Genomic DNA, 19,083 nt, shown 5'->3' with positions numbered 1-19,083 from the left:
TTGAACCTGATGACTTATTACAAAGTGTGAAACTCTGAAGCAACAGATCTAGCAAAAAAGAGAATATTCACTACCACAAGGCTTGCAGCTGCATGAAGTAACATGTAAGTGAACGACATTAATGGCTTACACCTGATCGATAAAGCATTAGTAAAGCCACCGATTAAGTCATAAAGTATAAGCTTTAACCCTTTATAGATTATGCCTTGAAAGGCATCCATTTTCAAAGGAACTCTGTGTTTTGGATTCGACTTCAAAACTGTCATTTTTCGCATCCTAGACACAACTCAGTTAAAAAGAATAACTGTCTCAGATGCTGACATGGAAAACTAGGACGTAGATGTTGGTGAGCACCTACGGGCGCACACATCACAATTATGACTTCTCCGAGTGCACTTGAACGCCTCACTGCCCGTACTGGTCTGTGTGTTTTACGTCAACGGTCTTTAACTGAGCGCCAGGGCACTGACGGTGTGGGACAAGCGGGGCGGCTCGACAGCGGGACAGTCGGTGTTCACCGGCAGCTTTCTTCCCTCTCCTTCTTTGAAATCTCCACAAAACCTCTCAGTCAGTCAGTCAGTCAGTCAGCCTGCCTGCCTTCATCCAGATGACCGTGACTCAAGACCGGCCGATGACCTATGCCAAAATGAGAGGGCTTGTGTCGTTTTTCTCAGGTAAGGTTAAATTTTAAAAAATTACGTTGGGTTAACCGTTAACTGTTCGCTAATGAATCATACGACATAGACAGATACAGAAAAAAGTAACGGTTAGGCTACAAAAATCCTGCTATAAGAGACATAAATAACCATAAAATGTTACATTTTGATGAGTTATCATACTTAAAAGTATTTTAAAATGTGAAAACATGACCTAAAAGCTTGTTTCAGTGGTTTCTTAAGTTAATTAAAGTATGTCAAAGTCATATAGCTGACTTACTGAGTTGATACAGCTGTTGAACTTCTTACGTAAGGGACTAACCCTCTGTCTGTCTCACAGCTCTGCTCAAGGGGAAGAAAGTTGGCTTCGGTGACTTTTTACACAAGCTTGTTTCTAGTCAGCAACTCTGCCAACAGTAAGTAAGAAAAACAGGTGTACAACTGTTTATATTGTGTTCAATTTCATGTAAAAAAAAAAAAAACCCTCATGTTTTTCATTTTCACCTCCTGATTTAAGCTTGGACACCCAGAAAATCCTGCAGCGACAGAGCAGGCTGAGAAAAGAGAAGGACGCAAAAAGCGCTGATGTGAGTACAGAGAGGAGGTTTTTAAAAGACTGTGTGTTGACAGGAGATGAAACTAAATCTGACCTCCTGACCGTCCCTGTCTCTGTTCTCTCCTCAGATCTCAGTGAACACGGAAACTTCTCAGTAAGTCATTTTCCCCCCTGACACCCTGAATTATTTCACACCAGAAGAAAAGTTTGGCTGTATCGCTTCACATTTCCCTCTATAACAGTTTGTGGAGTAACACTTGAGCAATACAAGATGTTATACTTTATCTCCACTGAACATACAGTATAGTGGCTATTAATGCTTCTCTTGTCTGCAATAAGCTATCACAATTAAAAATTACATAAAGTTGTTAAAAGTTAAAAAATAAGAGACCTCACCAAACTTTATCTGGAGGGCAAAGGGGCTACTATAATAGCCTATTAACTGATCTGTGCAGCATTGCTAAAATAATTTATTAAGCACAAATGTAGTTATTAGTAACAGTTTAAGAGTATGCCTACTTATGAAATAGTACTCTATGTTGCCTTTTTAGCACATACATCTGAGTGTTTTCTGATGCTTTATTAAACAGGATGAAGCCATCAGACTTTGACTACCTCAAGGTCATTGGCAGAGGAAGTTTTGGAAAGGTAGAACATTTCTTCATCTATCTATCTATCTCCTCACTCTGTTGTCTCTGCAGCAGAAGCATGTGATGGTTGAGAGGAGCGTACTGCTGAAGGGACTGCAACATCCATTCCTGGTGGGACTCCACTTCTCTTTCCAGACACCAAATATGCTCTACTTTGTTCTGGACTACGTTAACGGAGGAGAGGTGCGTGTATGAAAATGACTTCTCTCTGTTGACTGAGTGAGTTAAAATGACTGTAAAGCTCCTGTTGCACACAGCCATTACTTTTTATGTATTTTAATTTTAAGTTCAAAGCTGAATGTTATTCGAGTCAGAGAAAAATGTACAAATCTCAGGCATATATAAACGACAGAATTAGCTACATATTTTTTAAGGCCACATATACATTTTGAACTTTATTGTCATTTATGAAATCTGTGTTTCACCACTCATGTTTGTCCATAGCTTTTCTACCACCTACAGAGAGAGGGGTCATTTTCTGAATCCAGATCTGCTTTTTACGCTGCAGAGATGGCCATGGCGCTGGGCTACCTCCACTCTCTTGACATTGTTTACAGGTACATATACACACATATATACATGAATATAGACAAGCTGCAGCTGAGACACTCTTCAAATTCTTCCTTGGTTTCTTTGCTCATGTTTGATTTAAACATCTTCTGCATGGTTAATTTATTTATGTGGGGAAACACCAATGAGATGTTCACTTTGAGAGCGCTGCATAGAAAATGTTTTCACCAAAATACCAGCAATGTCCTCCAGCAGCACATTAAAAAATAAAGAGCAGAGAGAAGGCAAATGTGAAACAAGAGGAAACAGAAAAAAACAACAGCAACAGGAGCTCAAACAACTAAACCAACTCTTTTGTCCCGTCTGTTTCTTTGCCAGAGACCTCAAACCAGAGAACATCCTGCTGGACAGTGGGGGTCATGTGATGCTGACTGACTTTGGGCTTTGTAAAGAAGGCGTGGCCATCGGTGGGATCATGCACACATTCTGTGGGACCCCTGAGTACCTTGCTCCAGAGGTGCTACAAGGACACCCATACAGTCCAGCAGTGGACTGGTGGGGGCTCGGCACTGTGCTTTTTGAGATGCTATATGGGCTGGTAAGTACAGGTGAAATTATCTTTTTGTTTCTTTTCATTGTCTCACCTTCCTTGACATCTTCACCTTACTCCATCTCCGTTCTCCCTCTCCCTCTCAGCCTCCATTTTACAGCCGCAGCAAAGCAGAGATGTTCGAGAATATACTTCACGCTCCTCTGCAGCTGCGTAGTGGGGCGTCTCCGGCTGCATGCTCACTGTTAGAGGGCTTGCTGGAGAGGGATGTCTCCAAACGCTTGGGGGGGAGCTGTGACCTTGTAAGTGCACAAATAAAACAGAGTGACAAACTATGAGGAACATAAACACACAGAACCACAGAGGGTCTGAGCTTGCTGTGTTTGCAGGTGGAGCTGCAGGAACATCCCTTCTTTGCCTCCATCAACTGGGACGACCTCCTGGCCAGGAAAGTGACACCCCCGTTCATCCCAAAAGTGGTACGAGTGATTCAGAAACAAGCAGAGAGCACTATTGTTTTTAGTCAATGCACAGTGAACCTGAATGTGTGTTTACTCCTCTCTCTGCTGCAGACCGGTCCCTGTGATGTCAGCCACATCGACCCTGAGTTCACGCTACAACCTGTTCCTGCCTCTGTGAATGAGCGGTGCCAGGCAGGCGGAGCCAGTGAGGCCTTCCCAGGATTCTCCTTCATGAACCCAGTGGAGTACATGGCAACACAGCTGGTTTCATAACGATGCCATATTCACTGGGAGCATGTTTGTTCAAATATTTATTTTTTATGTCATAAATTATTAAAGCAATCTATTTTTAAACACTTGAGCAAAAACTTCTTAAACCAACCAATGCAATACACTGTATGTTTCACTGGTTACACTTAACTAAATTATATGTATGTATATTTTTATTATTTATTAAGTACTGGTGTCAGTTCATGATGTGAAACAGGCTGGTCACTATTTCACAAGTCCTCGCTACCATCATGAGTAAGAGGATGAAACGATAAACACTTGACCCAAAGCAGTTCTATTGTTTAACACTTAACGTTTATGCCTTTAAAATATACAACAAACATATTGCAACATTCCCATCCAGCTATTACATTCACAGTTTACCAAGGAACTGAAGAAGATACTTCACAGGCTGTGTTGAAATCCTGCATAGTGACAGAAGCACTGTGCATCACAAAATACAGAGAACATCTCCTTGTGGCACTGACATGAAAACAATAGGATCCCAGTCTATTGATAACCCGTAAACACAAATTGGACCCAGCTCCGACTTTATGTGTGATGGTGAGGAGTCTTTTTTAGTGCCAAACAGCAAAAGCCCATCACTGTGGAGAATCTAACGGGTGTCTGATCCTGTCTACCCCACTTCACACGACTGTTTATAAAACAGTTTATTCACAGTGTTACTTTTCTGTGTGTCAGTAGATGCTGAAGGAGGCGTAGCTCTGGTCGCTCTGGCAGGTGAAATAAGCTATCAGCTGACCATTGCAGATCATCAGGAACAAGCCGCTGCCTGTGGAGCAACAGAAAGAGGAGAGCACTAAGGAGAACTGAGCTCACAAAGTTAGATGCAATAATTTAGAGATAAAGTGCCAGTAATGTTTGTTTTACCTAAAGCCAGCCACCACTGCCACACCATGGGAAACTCCAACATCACTGCAAGACGGAAATAAAACGCACAATTTCACAACACTTTCAGTCATTTGTGTGAGTAATTTGGGTGGATGCATTGTTAGATTTCTGCTCACCAAGGCTGGTGATCATAACGTGCAGAAGTGTAACAGTGAGGGCGTAGTCCCACACCCGCCTCCTCACCACTGCAGCAAACAAAAGGCCGCTGCAAAAATAGGTGAGCTCCAAGGACAGGAGGTTCACTGAGGGAGACCGATACAGCAACAACAATACATCATCTGTACAAAGTTCACCCTCATGGTTGATTGTGTTTTGCTGCGTTAACTGTGTTACCCACCCAAGTATTTGGAGTTGGATTCAGCAGGTTCGGTCTTAAAGTCAAATGGAATCAGTCCATCGAAGTGATCCAACCTGAATGAGGAGAAATGGCTGTAACTGGTGCAGGCCAGCAATGTCATGAAAGTGCTGTAAATGTATCTGAGTTTTTATATCATCTATCTGCCCTCAGGTAAAGAGAGTCTCAATAAACAGGCCACAAGATGTGAACAAAGTAATGTAAACACTCAGGAAAGAAGACTCTCTCTGTTGTGAACACCAGAGCTGTTTTCATGTCTTTTGGATCAAGTCAAACACAGCTGCAAAGGTTTAACATTTCTGCTGATACTGTGTTTTGTGGGGACCTGTTGCAAAATTTGTCAAACAAAACTGCAGTTCAATAATTCCTCACAAACTATTGATGTGCAGTGAACCTGGAGCTCTGGGGGATCAGGGCCCCTCAGGGTCTGGAGGTTATAATCATCATCACATTAGGTTTCTGGCATTACCAGACTCATTGCAGAGTCTAGTACATAAATACATTCTGATAAACTTCTCCTTTATCAGAAACTCTACAGCTCTTTTGACTGAAGCACTTTGAATTAGGTTACAGGTATTCAGGCCTCTTTGGAACTCTATTAGTTAACTCAGGATGCTTCAACTGAGGATTTTTGGACCTGTCAGAAGCACTGGTGGACCATGTATACATATTCTTTACTTAAATAAAGGTAGAAATATTACACTGCAATAGTACTCCATTACAAGTTAAATTCTTAAAAGTACATATCATAACCAAACTATACTCTACCAAAAGTAAAAGTACTGCTGAATGTATAAGCAGCTGTAAATGTAGCTAATTTAGTAACACTTTATTGCACAGGTTGCACAGCTTCCTGTAATTTCTTTGAAAGGAACTAATATGTAACTGTAAAATGTATCTAAAAGTTGCTGGAAATAACTGTAATGTGGTAATAATTACAAAACAAAGTGGGCAAACTGTTCAATTGGTACAACTAAATAATTCTGCTGAATTGCTATGTCTTCTGCTAATGTCTTCTTAATGTCTTATTTTCAATGTATGTCTATGCCTCTGTACAGCACATTGAATTGCTTTGTGTCTCAGTGGTGCTGTATATATATATAAACCTGCCTTGCAAGTATTACACAGATACTGATGCAGTCAGTCTTTAAGATTTTTTTGAGTCGTCTTCTTGAGCTCAAAAAAAAAAAAGAGTCTCAGAATATTGTCTATAATTTCTACTAAATTACACAGTGTAATTGTTCTCAGGTAATTCCAATTAAATTACCAGGAAATATCAGGACCTGTGAAATAAAGAGTTAATGCTCATTTTAGGTACTTTCTTTACTCTATGTAACACTGCCTTTATTCTCAAAATATAGTTTGTTGTGTTGTTGAGTGAACTAGTAGCCAAGTATGAAGTGACATGAAATGAAAACACACAACTAAAATTAGAAATAACTCAAAGTACAGTAACTTAAATGAGTGTAATTAGTTACATTTCACCACTGAATGAAAGTTTTAACTGTGATTATGATCCGTTATTGGCCACACCCTGATGATTATGGGAGACTTATGATTAAGGACATGAGAGGAGGGAGGGTGAGGATGGTTTGAAGAGTGTGTCTGTGTGCGCATGCGTGTCTGAAGCTTCTCACCTGAAGGCACCGAAGCACACACTCCCAATCATGTAGAAAAGAGAGTAAAATATGAGCAGACACAGCAGCAGGTTGAAGAGCACGGTCTGTGGGGTTGACACAGATTCACAGTATTTCACAGTTCACTATTTAATCTGTTTAGTTGGTAACACCACGTATTTTCCAGGTAAAGCAGCATCAGCAAACACTAACCTGGAGCTGTGTGTGCAGTGCTACATATTATAGGCTATGAGCCTGCAGAGGGGAGGGATGTACAGATAGCGACTCATATCTGCTGCCAAACCTGACCTGCTGCATACAGTTTGGATTGTGTATTATTAAAAAAACAGCCCTCACACATAACACTAGCCTGTCACATCCTCTTCATTATTTAATCGTACATGATTTCCCTACAGTCGGTCCCGACTGACAGACTGACAGTCCACAGAGACGCCTGATACAGAATAAAACCATGACACGCTAAATCTCGTCATCTTACCTTCGAGTCGACCGCTTTGCCTTTGAATGCCATCTCATGGTTTTGTAGCCCGCTTGATGTTATATTACTAAATAATCCAGGGCTGCAGCAGGCTGCACGACCCCGTTAATCCCTCAGAAACTGGACTTCTCCTGCCATCTAGCGACTAACGCAAGACACTATAAAACCCAAGCGCCGCCGCTTTCACAGCCGAGTCTGAACTCATTTCACCTCGTCTCAGGGTGGCCTTTGTTGACTGAAATAAAGACTTTCCTCAACATCTACCTGTTAGACAGCAACCGAGCACACTGATAGTGACACTAAAGCAATTTTGTGCTTCGGGTACTGTCTATTTTCTGGAAAATTAGGGCGCAAACGGCGAGATCTGTAGCCTTACTATCACCGTAGCCGCCCTGTGTGGGAGGGATTGAATACTGCAGGTTAGCTGGAGATAATTTGGTTGAACATAAGTATGTGGACCACCAGCGACCCCAAAAAACACTTACAATCAACCAGACAAAGAATAAGCAGCCTGCAGTCATTCGGTGATTGACTTTAAATGGATTATCTGTCACATTAAAATCATAAACCATACATCAAATAGCCTTGAAGTGCCATAAGAGGTGGTACCACAGCACACGATGCAGTGGCTGTCTGATGGATTTCAGCCAAAATAAAACCATGTCGTCGTATTTTATCATATTGGACGTGGTGTTTCGGTAATGTGACATTAAGATAAACTGAATGTGTGTGTTTATCCCGTCCGACTTCCTTTAACGTTGCTGTTTTTTTTCTTTTCTACATATTAATCCACATAGTTGCGGATGCGTTCAAAGAAGCTAATAAACCATTTCAGACGTTTTCGTATGGACGATATTTTGGTGGGGTTTTATGGGTTGAAAATGTGACTTCGGGTGATTTTACAGGCCTGAATATTTAATCCTACACCTAGCACCGGCGTGTACAAACTGATTATCGCTCGTGCTCAAATGTTATGTACGTAAAGTGGCCGTTAAACGGTCGTTGTGGGGGGTGTAACCAAGGGAGAAAACGGTCGGTTCCCCCCCACAGATGAACCGGCCGCTTCTGGACGTTAATGGGAGACACTGCGGTCCCTGCGCTCCGCTGATACAACACTCATACTTCTTGAGGAGGAGGAGGAGGGGGGAAACACTTCTGAGACTGTTATGGTCAACGGGTGAAACATGAGCCCCAGTCCGACGGTAGTATTCGTTATATCGGCAGCGAACTGAGTTTTGGGCGTGTTATGAGTGCACTCAGGCCTGGTATTGACCACCGATAGTGAACTGAACTTTTCCGAGACCCAAAGTTGTCAGGCAGCGCATCTTGCACGCATGCGCATCCTTCTTCTATCCAGCTCTAAATAAGAGTTAAAACAGAAACGAGGTGAGTTCCACATTTTTTAAACAATACGGGCGCTCATACTCATTTATTGCCCTTAACTGTGGCATAATTTGAAAAACCGGCCTTCGTCTTACTTATTAGGGTTAGTTCTCATTATTTCCACTCTGATTTAAAACGGCGAGAATAAATCGTTTTTTTCAAGTTTCTATTGAAGAAATTAATCAAGCAACAATGTTGAAGCTCGTAACATGAGCGTCGTAATATTGCGTGTGTGTGCGATGTTATGCGAAATATTGGCGTTTAACGAAATGCGTTTTCCTATTGTTATTAACCGGGAAACTTATTTATTACAGATTGTCCTTAGCTGGCTGCATCCAGTCACAATGCTACGGCTAGCATTGTAGCTATCCCTCCCGTTCAGCTGGACGTGAGTGGAGCTAGCTGACTGTTAGCTTCATGTCAGCGCTAGCTAGCAACCTGGGCTGACATTCCGTGACAAGGGGAAAGTGAAGAAAATAACCAGAGTGAAGGAAAACACCAAGTCAGGAAATTACACAGCACGCACTTGCTTGTGTTCGACGCGTAGCGGCTTTGCATGATTTGTTTAAATAGGTAACTTGAGTAATTTACATAGTTTAAACGTGTTGGTGGCCTCTTCCTATGCTCCGCCATTTTGTATAAGACGAATGCTAATCATGGGCGCTCTTAGATACACTTTATTTATGGCCAGAATAAAACTGAGGTATGAAGAGCAAAGTCAAACTTAATCAAGATCCATTAGCTCGGGCTGTTGTTTACTTTTCACATGCTTGTGCCAACCGTGCAAACAGAAAATACCACCTTAATTCAGTGTTGAACATGCGTCAACACTAAAACGTTATATCGTAATTTTAGTCGGATTAAAACGTTTATAAGTTTGGCCAGTCAGTGCAGAAAACAGTGTTCTCCTTAAAATTGATAAACAAATTACCCTCTCACTTGTTCATGATCAGGCAAACAGACGGTTTTAAGAGATACTGTTAAAACAAGGAAAAGATGAACTTGTGTGGTTAACTTAAAGTTGAGACATCTTTCCTCATGTTTGTCAATGATCTTGATGAAGGTTCACCCTAATGAGGCCGTTTGTGCACGCATTTGCCTCTTAGTTGACCAGCAAAACAATATTATTATTGACTGTTTTGTCTGAAATCGAAGTGCATGGTGTATCCTGCAAGCCAACACACAGTCGCCATCTAGCGGTGATGCTGCGCGATGCTGTTTACAAGTGCAGGTAGAAACTGCATTTGTAGTTGGGAGCACATCGTAGGTAAATCAGCACCGGGGAAAGGAGGGGGGCTGCTTCACTGTGATAATCACAAACCGTCAACACAATAGACGAAAAACAAAGACATAATTAAGGCAGAGCTGGGGACTGAGTCCATTTATTCTTCCTTTGTTTTATTTTTTGAACATTTGTCATGTTTTTGTGTCAATTTATGACAATGTCTTTGATTTGACCGGTATGTTTTTGCAGGATAGGGGATATTAGAGGAGTGGGAATGACTGACACTCCACCCAGTGATGGCCCCTCCCAAGGAGTGGAGTTTGACATGATGGGCGCTCTGGACTGGAAGGATGGTATCGCCACACTGCCAGGCAGTGACATTAGGGTACGAGAGACCTTTGTGTTCTTGTCCAAGATAGTCCTTCACTGCCTAAGTGTTTGTTTACGTGGCTCTGATTACACTCGCTGATTTGTAAGAGCAGGGTTTCTGGCAGTGCTCTACTGTAGAGGTGGGCCAGTAAAATGTAAAACCTCAGGTGAGAGACTGATTCAACCTTCAGGTGCTTAAACACATGGAGCTGAATGAGGAGCATGGTGGCTCACCTTTTCGGTTAAGCAGTTTCCTGGGAGAAACCCTGATGAGCATATCTTCTTTCTTTGTGTCTTTCAGTTCCGCATGACAGAGTTTGGGACTCTTGAGATTGTCACAGACCTAGAGGTCAAAGGGCAGGAGGCAGAGCCTAACCGTGAGACCTTGGACCCAGCTCCATCTCACACTCCCACCCCTCCTCCAGAGGGCCAATCACAGACCGGCATAGCCAAAGCTCCAGCTAATCAGAGTCAGCCAGGATCATCTCAAAGTAAAGGTATGACAGCACACTTTAACCCTTACAGCACTGTTATTATAATGAGTAGCAGTAATGTAAGTAATGTGTGCAATGAATGTATTTTTCATGTCCTACCTGTGTATCATATTATCCTTTATTCTCTGTTCTCCAGTTCCTGGTCCTGTGCTTCTGTCTTTAGAGGAGGGCCCCAGTGTGGAGGTTGGTCCCAGTGTTGAAGTTGGCTCTAGTGCTGACATGGGCCCAAATGGGGAGCTGTTGAGGTGTCGGGCCTGCGGTGGCCGTGTTCCCCGGGATGCCCCCTTTCAGGGCAAATTTTGTAGCTCCATCTGTGCACAGCCCTCCAGCGGCAGGTAAAATCACACACTTCATATTCACCTCTCTGTTTCCAGTTATATTTGTTTTGTTATTTAATCGCAAGCTAAATGTTTCTTTTTTTAAAGATCGTCTCCAGGGGAGGCACGGGAGAGTCAGGCAGCTGAAGGTGAGAGGCTCGGTAAACGTGTGCGCAAAAAGAGAAAGATCTACATGGATTCGGGTGATGAAGAGGAAGACAACCAAGAGGAACCAGAGGTACAGAGGATACTCTTAGCATCAGTGTTGTTCACTTCCAGAGCTGTTGGCCAATCTGGTGTTTTGCAAACAAGATATAATTTCTGGAAATGTTCCACTCTTATTCATCTGTAAGTTGAGAAAACACCCAAGAGGGGTGAGAAAAAAGTTGATGGTGCTAATTATTCACATGTTTCTTTCATTTCACCTTTTGTAGGAAAAGGCCAAGATTACCAAAGGCAGGAGAGGCGCCAAAATCGCAAAACTGGGTATGTTAAACTGCTGCTATATCCTATGAAAATCTTAAATGTCTGACACTGTTACCTAAATTCAAGGGTCTTAAATATCGTTATCTCTCAAAGTCAGTTTCATTAGTCTTAGTGCTGCAGTTTGTTGTTGCACTGGTCTTCTGGTGATAAACTAAACCAGTACTGTCCTCTGGTAAATCACCAGTAGCTTTTATTGTTGATTTTTATCATGAATGAAATGTAGTCTAATTTTCTAATCAGCATATAAAATGTTCTAACTCTAATGTAAGTCTATGTTTGTAAGTGTGACAGTCAACAAGACTGAATGAGAGCTGATAATACATTGCGGTTATTTTATCTCTATTTATATTATGTGCATTTTCACATGTACATGAAACAAGCAGTTACACATTAAAACTTTTTTTTTTTTTTTGCTCCTAATTATCGGGTGACCTTTCATGTCGTAATTTAAGAAAATGGTACACAGTCATGTAAAGTGTATGAAGAGGTAAATATTATATGCATAATATTTTTTTTCCCTCTTGGCCCCCCCTCAGTGGCTGCCCCTCCCAATAAGAAAAGAGCGTGGAGCTGGCCCGCTTACCTTGAAGAGGAGAGGGCTGTGGCTGCTCCTGTTAAACTATTCAAAGAGGTAATGATTCTCCATACACACCTGCCACCTTAATGCTGTTTGGTATAACCAGGTGGTTTTGTTTATCTGGTGTCTGTTAAACTGAACTGTGCTTTGATGTACTCTTGTCTCGCAGCACCAGTCGTTTCCTCAAAGCAGGAACAGTTTTAAGGTGGGGATGAAGCTGGAGGGACTGGACCCGTCTCACCCGTCTCTGTTCTGTGTGCTCACTGTTGCAGAGGTACGGCTGCTGATGGTTGTTTGTGGCTTTGATTCAGCAGAAGACCATGTGATTTTATCTCTCTTTATAATTAAGAATATCACATTCTTTTTTTAATCTGTCCTGAATCTGTCTCTTTGCCTCTCAGATCCAAGGTTACAGGGTAAGGCTCCACTTTGATGGTTATCCAGAATGCTATGACTTCTGGGCCAATGCTGACTCGTGGGATCTGAAACCAGCTGGGTGGTGTGAGAAGAATGGACACAAATTATTGTTGCCTAAAGGTAGCCACAAAAACGCCCACCAAACACTGCTTATTTATGATTTTATTAGAAATGTTGGTAAAAATTAACGGCAACCTTCATGACTAAGTTTGTCTTACAGGTTGTAAGGATGGAGAGTTTAATTGGAGCATGTATGTGAAGAACTGTAGAGGTCAACTGGCCCCAAAACACCTTTTCAAGAGCCTCAACACAGTGAGTGTTAACCACACAACTGTACATCAGATTATTTATCAGGTTATTTAAATCAAGGACTTTATATGCATCGTGTAAACACAGGTTAAATATGTATTTTAATTATTTTTTCTTTCAGTCTGTGACTCCATCTGGATTTAGAGCAGGGATGAAGCTGGAGGCGGTCGACAGGAAGAACCCTTCGTTGATCTGTGTAGCAACCATTGCTGCTGTTGTCGACAACCGCCTGCTCATTCATTTTGACAACTGGGATGACACATATGATTACTGGTGAGAACCTGGTTTAAGACTGAAAGAACGGGGATCATTCAGAGATGTTTCCTAGTCCACCTGGACGTCAGCTGTCTGAAATCAAGCGAAATCAGTGGTAGCAATCATTGGTATGAGGCTGGATGCTGCTGTAGTGTGCGTAGACAGAGAATGACAAGGTACAAGAAATAAATGATAAGACTTTTAAACATTTGGAAATTGGATAGAATTTCTGGAAAAGTAGGAGATTTGCATTTGTATTTTATATGTGCGTTCACCTGTGCATTGTTAATGTGTTAAGGTGTGATGCCAGCAGTCCATACATCCATCCTGTGGGGTACTGTGAAGAGGCTGAGCTAACTCTGACCACCCCAGCTGGTAAGACACAGACCAAGACACATGTGGGTCAGTATAAACTACTTCAATATACTGTAGGCCCCAACTAACGTAGAGATATTTGCTAATTAAGAGTTTGATTATACTAATAAAGCAGATTTTTTTAAATAAATGTATTTTCTAAAGAAAGTGTATTTCTAGTATTTTCTTAATGTTGCTGCTGCTGTAAGAGAGACTGATCAAAACTATTTTTAAACAAATATATTCAAGCTAATTTTACAGTAAATGCATGCTGCTGTCTCCCATGGATGCCCAGATTGTCTCTGTTTTTTGATCTATGATAGTGTAATAGTGTCTGTGTTGATGTGTGGACTTCAGTGATTGATGGATCTAGTCTATTTCATCTCCATAGAATATAAGCAGCCCAAGAGTTTCTCATGGGAGAAATACCTGGAGGAGACAGGAACACAGGCCGCTCCTGCTCGGGCTTTCAAACCGGTACGATTTACTCACACAAATATACAAGTATACAAAGATTTATAGTCCTGTGTGTACTGCAGCAGCCTGTGTAAAGTCATGTGATTTTTATTATGCTCTGTGTCTGCAGCGACCTCCACATGGCTTCCAGATTGGGATGAAAGTGGAAGCTGTTGATAAGAGGAACCCTATGCTCATCCGTGTAGCTACCATAGCAGACACAGAGGACCACAGACTGAAGGTACGACACGCCTCCTCGTCAAGAAGTTCTCCGACTCGACTCTGTGCTCAGCTCGTGCCTGATTTTCTGTTTTCCCTCTTTTCTCTCATCTAGATCCATTTCGATGGCTGGAGTTCAGAGTACGACTACTGGGTAGAGACGGACTGCCCCGATCTGCACCCCGTAGGGTGGTGTCAGAAAACCGGACACCCGCTACAGTACCCTAACGGTGAGACACACCTGTCTGTCCTGCCTGGTGTTCAGTGAGGTCAGTTGAGGTTTCTCAGGAGAGGGATCCAAAATTGTAATTTCAGCAGATGAGTCAGCAGAGTTTGTCTCTGCCTTCATTTAACTTCTGGATGTGGTGGTGGGAGGAATCTATAATGAATCCAAAATGGAAATGGTCTTGCAGTTGTTTGCATAGTTTTATTAACACTCCCTTGTGTGTGTATATTTCAGGCTCCAGTGATTTATTGACTGCCCCAGGACAAGGGTGTCCTACTCCAGGATGCAATGGGGTTGGCCACATCAGAGGACCTCGCTATGGCACCCATTACACGTTAGTAGCTTATACTCCGTTTTTACAGTCTCTCTGTCGTCTTTTCTTCTCTTACTCTGTTTCATACCCTCCATTTTCATTTCATATGACATATTCTTTCATTTTCACATTAGACGTGTGCTAAACTTAGTTTTTTGTCGCAGTGAACTTAACTGCTGTTATTTCACACACCTTGTAATGCTGCATTTCTACTTTTAAAATAAATTAAAATGATAAAATGTGATTTAAATGCTCCACACGTTTAAGTGATTGCTGTAAAAATCCGAAATGTATGCTTTTATTTCAGTTTCACTACCACTACAGCTCTACAGAGCTTTGATGAGAATTATTTTCAGATCATTTCAGTTTTATGTCTTCATATTTTATCAGTGTCTGGGGACTGTATATGCAATAAGTACAGGACTAGAAGACAGTTTCAGTGTTCTTAAATGTCATTTGTACTTGTGTGGGCTGCCGGCAGTGTAAATGTGTTGCTTGTGTGTGTGTGTGTGTGTGTGTGTGGGAGTTTTGAGTCTTTAAGGTGATGTTTTTTAAGCTGCCTATTTGTTGTAACCTGTGTAATTTTTCTCATTCACAGTTAAGAAGTGAAATGAAATGAAATGTTCACCGTGAGCTTGGGTAAAGTTTGTGTGTCTTGGGTGTGTGCAGTCAGGTGAGCTGTCCCTACTCTGAGATGAATCTGAACAAGGAGGGTTTACTGCCAGACCGCCTGAGTGGAGAACGACCTCTCACCCTTAGCGGACCTCATCCTCGCGGGCGACGCCCCGACGCCCACACGATCACTACGACGCAGACCTCCTCGACGCCTGAGCAGCCCGAAGGAGCCGAGGAGTCCCAGAACAGGTTTGCTGCTGAACGCGCTTAGACACTCTACAAAAACAGCATGAACACACTTTGAAAACGCGCTGACACTCCCAGGAGGACTCCTATCAGTGTTTTGCATGCAACTCTATCCAGTGGTCGGTACCTGAGAGAGGGTTATCTGTGTTGCTAGGAAACCAGTGACAGTGGATGCTGAGCGTTTAGGGCGCAACAACCAGCCTGAGCCTCTGGGTGGAGCCAGTGAGCAGAGCCACAATGGAACAAGGCCTAAACGGTACCAGTTATGAAACCATCAGACCTAACTGTGCTGCTGAAGTCAAGTTTGAGTAACTTCTAACTTGTGTGCTGATGTTTTCCTCAGGACTGCTCCAGTTCCAAAATACCTGAAAATGCACTATGTCAAAGAGGAGATTGGAGACAGTAAAGGTGTGTGTGAAAGTGTGTAAAATGGGATGAGATAAAACATGTAAATCACCACCTCACCCCCGCTGACTGCTGTCTCCCCTCCTCCTCCTCCTCCTTTTCCTCAGCCTCTCCAGATGCAATCTCTCTCCAGCAGGCCCTCCACGAGTCTGTGTTCTCCCCCGGCATCTCTGCCTCCCCCCCCCACCGGGTGGCTCTCTGCTGGGACAAACACTGCCAGCTGCTGCCCGAGGTCCTGGGGCTGACTGCCAAGAGAGTGGCCACTTGGAACTCGGAGGAGGTCAGACATGCTCGCTCACTCACACTGTGTCAACACATACTCTTCATTCACTGACCCGACATGAAGGCATCTAGTTGTTCAGAGAAACTGCATGAATTATCAAGTCGAGATTCTGCCTGTCAGGTTAACGACTTACATTCAATTAAGACATGCAAGCCACTTTGATTAGTAGATAAATATTTATTGATTGAAACATTATGTGCCTGTCCGCCTGTTTGCTGCTGTTTGTTATATGCTGTATGTTTTTGTTCATCAGGTGGCCAGTTTTGTCAAAGGACTCCCTGGATGTAAAGAACATGCTGCTACATTTAAAACAGAGGTAAGCACCTCAGAACTAACCAGGACTTGACAAACTTGTTAGATTAGATCAGCATAGTATTAAATGTTATCATCTCAAGCACTACGTAAGATTTGTGCTACAATGTCTAGCTATCCTCTGATATATCAGCCCTGTTCAGTTTATTAGACATGAGTGTGCGTTTGTTTGGTTTACTGTTACAAAGCAGAAATTCTCTTACTCACTCATCAAAGAGCTCACTCTGGTTTGCCTCCTGCTTTGCCAATTTTGTCCATCAAGTCAAAGAAAAAAACCTCCTTCTTTTTCAGTGAAGGTAAAGGCAGAGAGAAAATAAATGTTTTGTGTGTGTGCGGGTGTGTGAGGCTTAAGGCAGTTGTTTTGTGTTAGAAAACTGATTCATCAAAAGGACAGACACACAAGTGGCAGCAATATATGCAGCATTGCTGTTATTTAGTTTAGAAGTATTTCTTCTTCTCTGTGACATGAAGTGAACTAAAAGGGGCTGAAATGTCTACACGTTTAATTATTTTTTGTGCAGACTTAGTCACCTTATTAGTGTTTGCTGTGCAGATGTGTAATTTTATGCAGTTCTCCTGCAGTTTTCTCCCAGCTTGTATATATTTTAATATTTAGCCATCCCTACAGTTTTAATGCTACAAAATGATTCATATGTCAAAACATTTGGAATTCTTTTCAGATTTACAAGATAAACTCTGTTAAAGCTTAAAAAATGCAAAAGTGTTGTTCATTCCCAATACATCTAACAATTCATTAAGATCAACAACTTTTCATGTGGTTATTAAGTTATCCAAAAATCCTACAAGTCAACATCAGTGTGCAGAGCAGCATTTTCACAAGTTTTGTTTTTGTACTGTTTGTTTGCTCAGGCAGGATTTTATCATTAAGCTATGTTTTATTGATGATTGATATGAATCAGCAGCCTCAGCTAAAAGAATCTTTTTTTTTCACTTAAATTATCAGGATCTGTATTAGTCTCTCCAAACAGTGATATGCAGCTGAATCTTTTTTTTCCTCTCTCTTTAGCAAATAGATGGCGAGGCCTTCCTGCTACTCACCCAAGCGGACATCGTCAAGATCCTGTCAATCAAGTTAGGACCTGCCCTGAAGATCTACAACTCCATCCTCATGTTGAAGAACGCCGACGAAGAGTAAGACCTGACTCGCTCCCTCCTCACAGGTCCCTCAGCTCCGGTTTCATCAACGCTCAGCTAAAGACATTTGACAAAATCGGCCCGACCGAGCTTCATCCGTCGATCGAAGGGGAGGAAAAGGAAGCCATCATTCTTGAAAACGTCCATCTGTCCCCCGTCTCCTCTCCTCTCTCTGTGATGGATAGCATTGGTCAACCTGAGGGAGAGTTTTACATGATACCATGAGGATTCCTTAACTTATATTGTGTTTGTTTACTGAATCATTAAAAAAGAAAAGTAACTACAGCACCTTCAAGGCTTCTTAACATTGTACAGTTTATGAATTGGATTTTGTGTCAGTTGCATTTCTCGTTTTTATTTGAACTGTAATGAAATGGTGCTTAAGCTCAGAGCAGATGGAACAAGTGTGTCTGTGCTTTGTTGCTTTTTACTTGGCAACAGAAAAAAAAAAGTTTTTTAAAGCTGCAAAATACAATCGTGAGGCGGTGAGACAGGTTTTTAAAAATGTGAAACCCAGTGGAGCAGAAGCACTATGTAGTTCAGCTTTTCTCCTCTAGATGGAGAAAGTGGGCCACTCCACAGGCCCCAAAGGCAAGAGAGTTTACTTAATTTGGAGTTGGCTGAAGCTTAGATTGAATGGGGGATGGTTAAAATTTAGTGTGTGTGTGTGTGTGTGTGTGTGTGCGCGCGCGCACAGATGTGACTAAGTGTGTTTGAGAAACGAGGATGTAATTTCCCACCAGCCCGTGTGTGTTGCTTTTCTGGTCAGGGGGATTGTTTGTGACAAGCAGGGCTAAGGGCTAATTGTTAAATCAAGGAAACTTGCAGTCTGTTAAGGTGGACTGAAACAATGAACCAGCTCTGTTCGTCTCTTATCTGCTCTTTTTGTGGGGGGTGGGGTGGGGGGGTGCCACAAGAATATGAATGTTAAAAAAAGTTTTGTTGATATTGATCAGTTTGTTTATTTCATATAACCTCATGTCATTCACATTGTAAATAGTATACAGCTACAAACAGACTGTCCTTGCTTCCTCCAAGAGTTTACTCCTGCTTGGTTATGCAAAGTCTCCACATCTTGTCTCCAGGGAAGGACATTGTGACAGTGAACTGAAAAAAGTGAGCCTCAATTCATACATAGATTTTGGGAAAACAAAAAAAACAAAAAACAAAACAAAACAAAACAACAAACATTGTCAGTGTCTTTGTAAATCAGTGTGCACTTCAGCAAGTTGGAATGTGTACATCAGCAACTGTTTATATGCAAACAGCTTTTATTTATGTATTCTAATTTAAGGGGTAATGGTACGCTGTTCTGGCTCTGAGGTAGCTGTGGCTGTTTGATGGAATGTGTGAATGGGTGAAAATAAATGAGATGCACACTGCCTGTTGTCCTCAGCCGACCTCAGTCGTTACACTACATGCATACACAAATGCAGACACACGCAGATAATCTTAAACTGTGGACTTCATCTGTACATTTTTGTATTTAGTGGTAGAAAACACAGTCACTCAAGTATCCTACTTTATACATTTTTGAGGTGCAGTAGTTTGACAAAAACAGTTACAACTCAAGGTCCACCAACTCAGTTTTTCTGGAGCTTTTAACCGTATCATGGACTTCAGAAGTGATAG

The 19,083-nt window shown here is 42.0% G+C and overlaps 3 protein-coding genes across 7 annotated transcripts; 2 read left to right on the top strand and 1 right to left on the bottom strand.

The window, feature by feature from the left end:
- Window positions 1-441: 441 nt before the first annotated feature.
- sgk2b (serum/glucocorticoid regulated kinase 2b) lies at window positions 442-3,737 on the top strand. The gene is given in 11 exon segments (XM_018686215.2): window positions 442-674; window positions 997-1,072; window positions 1,174-1,243; window positions 1,341-1,366; window positions 1,803-1,888; window positions 1,891-2,045; window positions 2,307-2,419; window positions 2,751-2,970; window positions 3,069-3,224; window positions 3,312-3,401; window positions 3,495-3,737. Coding segments are annotated over 11 exon segments (1,221 nt in total). The 5' UTR covers window positions 442-607; the 3' UTR covers window positions 3,657-3,737.
- Window positions 3,738-4,223: 486 nt separating this feature from the next.
- Window positions 4,224-7,493, bottom strand: LOC108889641 (transmembrane protein 244). Its single transcript, XM_018686216.2, has 6 exons — window positions 7,036-7,493; window positions 6,558-6,643; window positions 4,903-4,976; window positions 4,682-4,807; window positions 4,545-4,589; window positions 4,224-4,446 (listed from the first exon to the last, which is right to left on the bottom strand). The coding sequence occupies exons 1-6, from the start codon at window positions 7,066-7,068 to the stop codon at window positions 4,352-4,354; spliced, it is 459 nt and encodes a 152-aa protein (XP_018541732.1). The 5' UTR covers window positions 7,069-7,493; the 3' UTR covers window positions 4,224-4,351.
- A 291-nt stretch (window positions 7,494-7,784) lies between these two features.
- Window positions 7,785-18,833, top strand: l3mbtl1b (L3MBTL histone methyl-lysine binding protein 1b). Of its 5 annotated transcripts, XM_018686188.2 has the most exons (23): window positions 8,469-8,521; window positions 8,733-8,991; window positions 9,893-10,028; window positions 10,314-10,509; window positions 10,643-10,841; window positions 10,932-11,061; window positions 11,258-11,309; window positions 11,846-11,940; window positions 12,056-12,160; window positions 12,288-12,423; window positions 12,524-12,615; window positions 12,734-12,885; window positions 13,166-13,269; window positions 13,613-13,698; window positions 13,808-13,918; window positions 14,012-14,126; window positions 14,357-14,456; window positions 15,105-15,299; window positions 15,451-15,552; window positions 15,640-15,704; window positions 15,809-15,981; window positions 16,238-16,300; window positions 17,324-18,833. In XM_018686188.2, the coding sequence occupies exons 2-23, from the start codon at window positions 8,975-8,977 to the stop codon at window positions 17,450-17,452; spliced, it is 2,553 nt and encodes an 850-aa protein (XP_018541704.1). In that variant the 5' UTR covers window positions 8,469-8,521; window positions 8,733-8,974; the 3' UTR covers window positions 17,453-18,833. The 5 variants fall into 5 exon arrangements, with proteins under 5 accessions (XP_018541706.1, XP_018541707.1, XP_018541704.1 ...); XM_018686190.2 differs by lacking the exons at window positions 8,469-8,521; window positions 8,733-8,991 and adding an exon at window positions 7,785-8,421; XM_018686191.2 differs by lacking the exon at window positions 8,733-8,991 and having other exon boundaries at window positions 8,435-8,521.
- The last annotated feature ends 250 nt before the right edge of the window (window positions 18,834-19,083 follow it).

This window comes from Lates calcarifer, linkage group LG15, assembly GCF_001640805.2.
Source record: "Lates calcarifer isolate ASB-BC8 linkage group LG15, TLL_Latcal_v3, whole genome shotgun sequence".
Lineage (NCBI taxonomy): Eukaryota > Metazoa > Chordata > Actinopteri > Centropomidae > Lates > Lates calcarifer.
The sequence above is the reverse complement of the archived record's forward strand: the minus strand, read 5'-3'. Positions and strand labels throughout refer to the sequence as shown.

What these genes read in the sequence shown, in the direction of transcription:
- LOC108889641 (XM_018686216.2), bottom strand. Translation starts at nt 7,068, where the DNA reads ATGGCATTCAAAGGCAAAGCGGTCGACTCGAAG. An exon ending in GTGTGCTTCGGTGCCTTCAG is followed by an intron (nt 4,977 to 6,557) that starts GTGAGAAGCTTC and finishes CTCCTCATTCAG; the next exon opens with GTTGGATCACTTCGATGGAC. An exon ending in GCAGTGGTGGCTGGCTTTAG is followed by an intron (nt 4,447 to 4,544) that starts GTAAAACAAACA and finishes GTTGCTCCACAG; the next exon opens with GCAGCGGCTTGTTCCTGATG.
- l3mbtl1b (XM_018686188.2), top strand. An exon ending in GATGACACATATGATTACTG is followed by an intron (nt 12,886 to 13,165) that starts GTGAGAACCTGG and finishes TAATGTGTTAAG; the next exon opens with GTGTGATGCCAGCAGTCCAT. An exon ending in CTGCTACATTTAAAACAGAG is followed by an intron (nt 16,301 to 17,323) that starts GTAAGCACCTCA and finishes CTCTCTCTTTAG; the next exon opens with CAAATAGATGGCGAGGCCTT.